At 46.8% G+C, this 10,710-nt stretch overlaps 1 protein-coding gene across 2 annotated transcripts in view; it reads right to left on the bottom strand.

Annotated features, from left to right (window-relative positions):
* Positions 1–1,291: 1,291 nt before the first annotated feature.
* The window catches only part of LOC149362289 (uncharacterized), a 122,238-nt gene continuing 112,819 nt past the window's right edge, over positions 1,292–10,710 (bottom strand). For both annotated transcript variants that reach the window (XM_089572976.1, XM_089572977.1), the window contains one exon: positions 1,292–2,485. In XM_089572976.1, coding sequence (XP_089429102.1) covers positions 1,298–2,485 — 1,188 coding nt within the window. In that variant the 3' untranslated portion in view covers positions 1,292–1,297. The remainder of the gene's footprint in view (positions 2,486–10,710) is intronic.

Raw genomic sequence — 10,710 nt, 5'->3', positions numbered from 1 at the left:
GGGGAAACTTGAGCTCAATAATAGATCTTCGACGGATTTTTCTGGTGATGCTGTAACAAGATTCGGGCTTTTTATGACAGTGTGTTCAGAAGTAGACGTGAGCTTCGTTTTTGAAGGTGCTCGCTGTTTTGTTGGAAGCAGCACTGCTTCTGTGCGGATAGCTTCAGCCCCCTCGTTCTCTGACTTTTCGTCTTCGCTGCTGCTTCGATCAGGTATCGCTCTCGTTGATGGGCGCTCAGAGTTGGACAAAGCTCGAGGAAATTGGCTGCTTTTGCTACGGACTTTCTGGCTTTTAGTAAGCACCGAAAGTAGATTTCTGGTATCCTCTATGGAAGAATGAAACTGTGGACGTAAAACGAGGTCAGCTGGTCCCAGCAAGATTTTCCTTTTCAGTCCGGTCTCCTCAGGAGCTTCAGTCGGCGCCGGAGTGGTCGCAGGTTCGCTGCTGGCATCGTTTTCGGCATCTGGTTTCACAATTGAGTTTAGATAAATGTTCAATACTCGTGTGGGCTGAACTCGGCGTGACGGTGTGGCAGTTCCGTTTCTCGCAGATGCGAATGGCTTGTGAACTCTGGCTTCATTATTCACATGCGTAGGTGCGGGCTGGCCAAGACCTATGCTCAAGATTCTAGTTTTCTGCCGTTCTTCATTCTCTCCATTGTTTTCCTGAGCGCTTTCAGGGTCGTTTACTGACGACTTTGTAGTGGCGTCTTCTTCCTCATCGTAATCGTCTTCACTCCAGTCTTCAGTCGCATCTGTTCCCGTGGGTAGTGGAGTGGTAGAGGGGCTTTCTGTTACGTGAAGAATGCCGGCCTGAACTGTTTGAGGAGGCTGACTTTGGCTGTCCGGAATAAAGGAATTGTAATGTGAGCTCTCTTTTATGATGGCTTTGAGAGAGGCGTTGGCAGCAGCAGGTCCTCCCGAGTCAGGTTCAAAATCATGGTCATATTCCTCGTCAAATGATTCTACCGGATCCAGCTTTACCTCTTCATTCTTTGTAGGCCCCCACTGGTCCTTTTGGGTCACTGTTGTTGTGTTAGTTCTCTTGTCTTCGGATGACGTCAATTCTTTCGGGCGTAGTGATTGCTTCGAAGGCTGAATTTTAGACGGTGATCTGGTCGTGGTCGATTCAGGCAAATTTTCGTCGTTGTCTTCTTCGTAGTCCTTGTCAATAGGCACACCGTCTCGTGCAGGCCGACGTGTCCTGTACACTGTAATCCTCTTGGTGAGCAACGGTCGCTGCGAGCGACGGCGCGGTCCACTTTGCTGCTGCTGGTTTTCGTCTGCAGTCGCGCCGCTAGGATACCCGGAAGTTGTGGCGATGCTTTTTACTCGTACGCGAATCTTCCGGCGCCTCGGCGATGTCGCTGGCGCCGGGGTGGCCTGTGAACTGTTTGTAGCCACGAAAATCATACTGACCCCTCCCGTCGTTCAATACGAGAGGGGTCTTGACGTGGTTCTTTACCACGGATGTAGTATCCTGACTTTGCGAAGTTTGCAGCCCGACTGATGCTACAGTAGACAACGACTGCTGCTTGTCGCCGTCGTATAGTTCTGGCTCTTCTTCTTCTGTAACTGATGCAGTTTCCGGAATATCAATCGCTGGTAAAGCACTGCTGGATCCAAGTTCATCCGGGTCCACTGGCTTGGACACCACACTGACAGGAGGTCCTGTCCTGTGTACGACAGCGGCCGGTGAGAGCACGGCTGGTTCAAGTGGTTTCGGTCCGTTGGGGGACACCAATCCAGCGGCGTCTGCTTCCTGAGACGACAGATCATCGGCGCCAAGTGCCGGATGTGGCCGAGGTTGGATGACCAGTGAGATGACAGCAGCCTTGTTGTTGGTGACATAAGGCCGCTTTGGCAACGACTGTTGAGCGACCACGACTGGCAGCGGTGGCCCAGGTTCAAATGATGGTGGCAGTGACTGGAGTACAGGCCGCGTCCTCACAACAGCTGTAAGTGGCGGCTGCTGCTCCTGTACGCTCACTATACCAGGCGAAACGACTGGGTTTGCGGGAAGGGCACGAGCTGCCACCCTGGGCCCAAGACTAGAGACCGGAAGCGGCTCTCGAGAGTGGTCCACTTGGCCGATGAAGCGTTGAGTCGGTACAGGAGGGCCGTCCGCACCATACGGCTGCACGTAGCCCTGAGGGAAGTCGACTAGGGCGGGTAGCGGGGGTGCGCTGCGGAGGCTCGGGTTGAACAGCCCTGCGGACACGTGAGCGGGCGGGCTGTCATCGTAGTAGACGACGCTGCCCTGCGGCGTGCCGAGAGCGACTTCCACCCGGGACAGGGCTCCACCGTGGGCGATGGCACTCGTGTAGCGCGTGGTCCGGCTGTTGGGCGGCGCCACCTGGGCCACATCATCCACTCGAATATCCGAGGCTCCCGTTCGGACGCTGTAGCCGTACCAGAGTACGCCGGGAGACTTGGAGCCTGTCGGGGCTAGGCCCGTAGGCAGCGGCGCCGCAAGCAGCAGCACCTGCGCAGACGGAAAGAGAGGATTCGTGAGTGCCAAGAACAAGGTTACGGATGCAACAGAAAGAAGTATCGTGGAAGCAATGACAGCACGGCAGTTTGTATATGCTAACTTATACAGCTAAGTATAAGCTAAGTATAATTTAAGCGATTTACGCGCAAAACTCCGCGGGAAGATCAAGACAAGATCAGTGGCGTTTCGCAGTTGATTGAATTTTATGTTACGACAAACAATTTCATAGACAAATAAAAGGGTGCGTAATGGGTGCAACGTAAAAATAATGAAGAAAAGACGTTAATGAAGAGACAGGCTGGCGAGAAATCCTTAGGTCATTCTCGAATGCTATCAAGAATCTAATTTCCTCTTTCCTTAGTGCGGATGGCTTGTGGATAAAGCTGCTGTTTTTTAAGACATGTAATTGTTCAATAACTCCCGGTCTTAACTGGCAGCTGGCTAACACTATCCCGTTTTCTGTGCTTTAGCAGGCTAGCATATCCTGTCGTAAATTGCTGAGATACTAAATATTAACAGCTTTACGCCTAGCTTACCCTACGAGGCCAAGTTGAACGGAATCAACACGGACAGCTTTAATGCTAGATATGGTGCTTATATTGTGAGCACGTAATAATATAATATTCTAATTGTGTGAGGAATTAATTGCTCCACCATTGAAGTAAAAGTGTTCAAAAACCTCGAAAATCGTTGACGGATTGCCTTAAAGGTGTGCCGGAAAACAGAGTCAAAGCCGGAAGTCGATGGGCCCAAACTAGCCATGGCTATGGGCCCAACAGTTTTTGATGTATGCTTTATGTGTTTTGTTGAATAAATGACCGACTGTCCGACAAAAAAAAAGCACCTTTCCCAGATTCTCTTTCGTGCCCGCTTTAGCCATGAAATCCCAGGTGTGGTGGCGCTCCTGCGGGAAATCTGAAATATGCCACGAAGCCCACTCGCTGCCTGGTTGTTGACCCTCGAGCACCTGGCAACGCCACCCAAGGTCAGTAGCCGTCGGTTTTTAAAGCGCTACAAACCACGCAAGTTGCAACTTTTGGCAACAAGAGTAGTAGGTTGTTCATTGACGCAGCGGTGGGCATGTTAGGTGTTGAAGTGAGAAAGATGGGAACTCATGGGAGCCGCGTTCCACACACTTCAGAAATGTACAATTTGTGTGTGACATGAACGTATATGTGTACGGCTACGCCGGTGGCAGGTCAGAACTCTCTTCTATCCCCACTCAAGGACGCCAGTCTACGAATGCTGTACGCGTAATTGGAAAAGAAAAGCTTGGTGCCGTTATTATAAGTGCGACTAGTGCAGTTACAGAGTAGTAAACTTAGCGGGATTCTGCATATTCGCACTGGCGCTGAGGAGTTATTTTATTGTGCTTTAATTTTACTTTCTGTTGGAGCATAAATCCTTCCTTGTATGCCTACTGATTCATTTAACCAGTGCATGAACCAGCACCGCGTACGAGAAATACGGCCTCGTGAGAACAGCCCTAGTTCTGGCCTAAACGTAGCATAAATTTTCCTGCATTCGGGGCTGGAATGCATCCATGCATCGTACTTAAACTCGTTTCTTTTTCTCGCTCTACTCTCTGGTTTACGGGCTGCTTCTAAATCAAGGAAAACGTATATTCTGTTTAGAAAAATCAAACTTACAGCCCTTTCGTGTTGTATTCATAGTACGTTGCATTCTGAGGAGTAATCGCTTCGCGCACTCACTTCTTCTGTTAACCGCTTCCGCTGTCACTTTATACTGAAATTGGCTTTATTACAGACACATGAAGGAGTAGCTTCTAGCACTGAAAAAAAATTGTTGCCTTGTAGGAGGAATGGCTCTTTTTGTGTGTTTTATTGCCAAAAATATGTTGAACAATAGCATACAGCACCTATTTTATAATGCCAATGCTACTTCCTTTCAGGTTCCGTTAGCGGGTAACTTTGTTGCGAAATTCAAGATGCCCGAGAACTGCGCAATGTCAGTGCACGTAAAAGATCTCCACGTGGTCACAATTTGTAGGCAGACATCCACAACGGCGCCTCTTCCTTCTTTCACTCCCTCCGTCATTCCTTTCCTCACGGCGTGGTCGATGTGTCCACAGAGAAGAGAGACAGGTACTGCGGGTTTCGTTAACCCAAAACCTAAACACAATTTCCTTTTTTCCAAGCTTGCGCACCCACTACTGCGAGACCGGTAGCGATCTCCAGCACCATGGTGCGCTAGTCGTGCACGGGGGGCGAGGCCCGCTGGTGCAATGCAACTGCATTTACAGACTCCTGTATAGGTTAAAACAGGTTTAAACCCTTTTTCTGAAAAGTTGGATAGTAGTTTACAAGCGCTGGTTCAGGTTTTTAGTGTCCTCTTCTTTCTTTCCCCAAAAGCTATATATTGTACGAAACGCTCTTTGCGTCCGTCGCAGAGGGCATATGCTCCCAGCTAGAACTCTCAAATATGCGTCAACTGCGGTGAGAAAAAAGGGCGACCTTATTTCACTTTGCGATATTTAAAATGTTTATTTCTACGTGCCGTCTCTTACATTCCTGTTGAAAACATGAAATGGATGGCTTTTGTTTATACCGTGGGCTTTCTAGCACAGTGTAAAAACACAGGCCATATGTAGTAAGATTTTGGTTTAGGCTGGTCAGCAATTTGTCTTATTGTAACGGAACCGATAACGACTTCTCGCTTCAGTAAAATCTTTCGGCAGCGGAAAATTTTGGGTCCGTGGTAAAACGTTAAATTCTCTGAAAAGTTCTCAAGCAATTCGTGCTTAGATCCTCTTTGCCCCACGCAGTGAAACGAACGCAAGAAATACCACCGCCGTAACCGATGATGTTCGCATACTGGCGTTCCTTGTCATTACAGTTGTTCCGACTGCAGCGCAGTTCAGTGGCTCTAATTTTATGCTTTTAAGAAGCTCGAACAGAGGAGTCATTTTTCTGAACTCGGGCTACGGCGTAGTGTAGAAGTGCTCATTTTCAATCGGCTCCTCCTTTCGAACTTTTGAGCACTCTGCTTACTTCATGTGCACTGAACACTGCAAATGGTGCACACATCGTCATACAATAAGAAGTGTCTGCAACTTCCAGTGCTGACAGCCGCATAACGGAGTGTTCTTTAATACTAGTTATACGTGGCACTTCTTAGCGATAATAACGTCGAAACGTATAGGGACTCAATTCAGGAAAGAGGCGACAAAGTGGCCTCCACCGTGGGCAGATGCTTTTGATTTGATAGAAAGAACATTTCGTGTCCTTTCTTCCATTTTGTATTTTACTTCGATGGAGGAGAAATTCTAGAGGCCCGTGTGCTGTGCGACGTCAGTGCACGCTAAAACCCCAGGTGGTCGAAATTTCTGGAGCCCTTCACTATGGCGTCCCTCATAGCCTGAGTCGCTTTGGAACGTTGAAACCTCATAAAAAATTTTATTTTACTTCCCTTGCATCCGATATCAAGAGCATGCACGTCGGTGCAGCGCATCTGTTTTGATTGCGCTTCCTCTTGTGTGTTGGTCTAAATCACCGAACGCGTGCCACCTGTCATTTGCGGCATTTAGTTAGGGATAACAAGCATAACTTCCTGCATTTGGAGAACTGCAGGATCACTCCTGTCATTTCCGGTGGGATGATCATTTGAGCTTTTAAGAGACAATAATATGTGTTTGGTAATCTAGCGTCTGATCTACATGCGTAAAATAGAGCAAAAAAAAAACACGAGACGGAAGTTACACAGGCTTGCCTCCTGGAAGAAACATGTATAGGCACCCCTATACAAGCGGTGATAAATTGCTTTGCTGCCGGTCGATGTCGTGCAGCTCCCGGTTTGACAGCGGTCCCTATTCGACCTCGATTACTTAATAGCAAGCAGGAAATGCAAACATGATGCCTCTTCTTTCGCTAACACCCCGTGGCAACCCATATCAATGAAGGAATCGCGGGCTCAAAGGATTAAACCCCTTCGGTGGAAATGCCTTGTCGTCTGGGGAGCGAGATGTCCGGCGGCACGAACCGTTTGCTATATACACAACAGTAACCATGTGCGGCACTCTACAAATTGGTGCCACGCTTCGTGCAGATCAGAAGATATGTAGAGAGCCTGTTTAGCTACCACATTTGCGCTGACGCGCGGTAACTATTTTCGCAATAACATCTCGGCGTTGTTTATTATCATGTAGAATAAGGCCCCATACCTTGTTGTCAATGGCCGTACTTTAAGTGGTACTTATAGTAGTAGTCTTCCTTTACAGATACCCTCTTGAACCAAAATTCCGCGCTTAAAAGTGCTGCTTTTTTCGATAGGACAGAGATCAGTGCAACAGTAAAGAATTCTGTCTTTCGAAAAAAGCTCCCACGTAAAAGAATATCTTCCGCTTTAAATGTTTAGCCACTGCGTGAGCTTCTCTTCAGAACTCGTATCTGGTTCAGTGTGTGCCATTTGCCGCACCTACCGAGCAAAAAAAAATCACTGTAATGTTTTAAGAATAGAGCTCTGCGACATCGTGAAGAGCTCACAGGTACACGCCACGCTCTCTCCTCCTCTCATAATGTAGCACTGATTCGCAGGTCCCCTTAGGCGAGCGAAAACGGCGCGCACTGTTACACCGTGCGGACAACAGCGCATACAGGAAACGATGAACGATTTGCTGTCGCCCCGCACCGCTTCGTTCGCCTCATTTGGCGCGTCGATGCAAATCAGGCCCATTTACGAACGCGACGCTCGGACAGAGCGTGTCTCTCGGCATCCCTTATATCGCTCGAAGCGAGTCTAAAACGGCGCCACCCGCCGCTTGCTGCAAAGCAAGGACAGAAGAAAAAAATACTGCATTAGCGCGACATGTGGGTGGCGCAGCTGTAGAGCCACCATTGCCGGTGTGCATTTATTACCCGCCAGTGAGCGACAAAGAAAAAAGTGCCACGTAATGGGAGCAAGCAAAGCACGCGCCAACTCGTGTCCCAGATCACAACAGGCTCTGACGATGGAGGCTGCAGGCGGTATATAGAAGAACCGAGAAGGGATGTAGAATTTAGGAAACAAACAGCCTCAGGGCTGTGCAACGCACCCACTAAAGCGGAAAATTGTTCATGATTTGACCACTCCTCGTTTTTTCAGCTAGGTGAGTTGATAGCGGCGCCAGTAAGTTCAAAAATAGAGATAATATCGATCATGTCTAATTCCTTTACAAGATGATAAAAGACTGAGAACCAAAACGAGGGCATAGAGACTAAATGCGCGCCTGATCTGTGAGCTAGTTCTGAGCACAAGCGCGATGGGCAGCTGGAATATACAGGGTTCTGGCGTCAAAACTGTTCGTTTCGGTAGTCATCCGCTCGCGGTAAAACATTAGACGTTAGGGAGGCGCGTACGCACCATTATGTCTCCGTCGTGTCATAGAATTGGTTTGCTTCCTTGACGAGAACCACTGAATCTTTTGGCAGTGCTGTGTTTTTTTTTTTGTTTCAGGTCTAAACAGAAAGACGCGGCTTGAAGTTGGCTTGCTTGTGGAATGCAACAAAGGTGCGCAAATTTGGACGCAGCGCGTTCAGACAAAACCCGTACCCAGGAAAAGATTGTACCATAAGTAATTCATCTGAAGGCAGAGCGGTCAAGGCAGAACATCTGCTCGTGCACAAAATATTTATATATGTATTTGATCGAACGATTTGATCTAATAAACCATTTTGAGAGCAGCTTGTTTTTTTTCTTTTCTTCTGGCAGTGCAGTATGAATGCCGCGCTGCCTTTAGCATCAAATGTGGACGGGTTTCGCCACCAGAGGTTCTACTAAAGCACTTGGAATATGTAGCTGGGCGATGCGTGCTAGGGAAACACTTAATAGTCTATACATAGCAAAAACCCGATTATGAAGTGTGAGCATTTGAGAATTTCACGGGAACAAAACAAACTAAGCGCATACGTCAATGCACACCAATTTGGAGGCCAGGGCCATGCTGCCTGCTGATCAATGGTTGGGTTCTTTAACGAGCTTCTACATAAAAACTCTCTATGTACAGTGACTTCGGCTGTCATGGCACAGTGTTCGATGCCGAGGCTGAAGCCATTCATGACTCTTTCTAACGAGCGGGAAGTTTTAGGAATTAGTCTCATGATTGCGTGGCGCCATGCCTGCGGTATATGCTTGAGTGTCAGATTAATGTGAGGAAATTCTGCAACGCAACGAGATAAACGCATTATTTATCATACTGCTTGGTATGTCCAGTCTAACAATTTTTGACCAAACGCCTTACGTAGTTTCTCACCTTATTTTGTCGCAATTAAACTTAAAAGTGCTTGGATAATTAAGATAGGAAATGTACGAGCATGGAGACAGCAAACCCCTTGTGTAAATTAGGAGTTAGGATCTGGTAGTTGGCGTCATTTCTAGCGTGCAGTAAATGTTTACACTCAGGGAGAAGAATGGAAGCAATCATTGTCACAAATTGCGGAATTCAGGAGAAGGCGAATAAAAGCATCTTTTATAGAGAGAAGAGAGAATAATGAAAAGAAAGAGCAAGCATAATAAGGGAAAGAAATCGGAGAAAGCCAGTGGCGGCAAAAAATGTGACCACTGAACTCTTGTGCAACCCATCCATCGAACGGGTCCTGGTTAATGAATATTCGCGCTCAGGAATGCGCGCGCACGCAGCGCGTGAGTACGAGACGAGACGTCGACGAGAAGCAGCACTGCTTTGATAGGTGTGGGTCACGTCGTAATCGGTGAAGGCCAGCGCAGACTCTCACGTAACCGTCAAAACATTCAGGGCTAATTGGACGCGTAAACTTATAGCCTGCCATGGAAGGAGAGTTCTGCGGGAATTCTTTATTATTACAGCACGACAATAAATGCAAAAAATTCGCAGAGTTTGCGCCAGACGCTGCCAGGAAAGTAGGACAAGGTAAAGCCGGCCTGAATGCGACGATTAAAATTGCATTTTGAAGGCGGTAGCATCAAGACTGCATATTTTATTCAACGAGATTAGTAGAATGCATCAAGAAGCTGTTGGTTTACTCTTTCTTAGTGCGAAGAAAATCTCTACATGAGGCAATTTTTTGCTAGCGACCAAAGGCTACAGTCTAGCCACTCTTATGACCCACTTTTACTTGTTTTGAGTCACGGAGAACACTGACAGCGGAAAGTAAGTTTCACTGAATCCGTTACGGATGCGCTCTGCCTTAAAACAACGAAAAGCTACACAGATGCAATGAATGTAAATTCCATGCATAACAATGAACAAGAGACATACACAATGGCACCCATTAATGATGCAAAGATTCATGAAGAGGCGATAAAAGAGCTGAAGAAAAGGCGATGCAGGAAGACGCAAGGCATACAATATCAGCTCTCTTTTGTTCACCTCTTTGTTACGGGTTTAGGTCTTGTAGAGCAGTAATAAGCATCATGGATTAGAAAAATAATACCGCGTTGGCATGTTAGCAGTTATTTTTTTGTTTTGGCAATAACGTAGCGAGAACTTCGGCTTTATGAAGTTTGTAACATTTGTCGCCTGCTTTAAAGTAAGGGATGGGCAGAAACTAATATTGAGATGAGAGCTGCTCAGTAGCCCTGAAACTAAGCAAAGCAGTAAATAGCTTTGTAGCGGCTTGTTGAAAGTGGTGACTGTTATAAGAGCAGCAGCTGCTTACAACAGAATAAAGAAAAAGCGATGGACTAGGTTTAATGACTTGTACAAAATATCTATTGACTGACTCCTTAGGCACTAAAAACCATGCACCTGAGAGTAAAAAGGCACAGCTGTGAAAAATATGTTTTTTTTTGTTTTTATTTTAGCGCTTGAAAAGTGCATTCAGGCACTAAAAGAACTTTCTACGGGCTGCACAGAAACCTTCTATTTATCATCTACAGATATAGCAAGCAACCTTGAACGGAGAGGCAAAAAAAACTTTCCGGAAAGAGGTAATAAAATTGGCTACAATAATCAGGGACGTGACATTAAACAGTAAATTATCAGTGCGTAAACAAACATAAACTTGCGAGAAATACATACCTTTGTTATCGTTCGCCGTTGCACGTTCGTGTTTGCGGATGAATTCGAAAAACCGCGGAATCACTACCTCGTAAAATTTTTCGAATTTCAATTCATCTTTCTGTGATAATCCCTCCACGAAACAATTTTCTGGGTAATTCTTTGTTTAAAACACAACTCCAAAAAATAATCCAGAACGGTCGCAGTGGTAGCGCATTGTTGACACTTTGGTGCCTCTGATGCA

The sequence above is a fragment of the Amblyomma mixtum genome, chromosome 2, assembly GCF_055824585.1.
Source record: "Amblyomma mixtum isolate Tamu chromosome 2, ASM5582458v1, whole genome shotgun sequence".
In the NCBI taxonomy this organism is placed as follows: domain Eukaryota; kingdom Metazoa; phylum Arthropoda; class Arachnida; order Ixodida; family Ixodidae; genus Amblyomma; species Amblyomma mixtum.
This window is presented reverse-complemented; position numbering and strand designations above follow the sequence as displayed.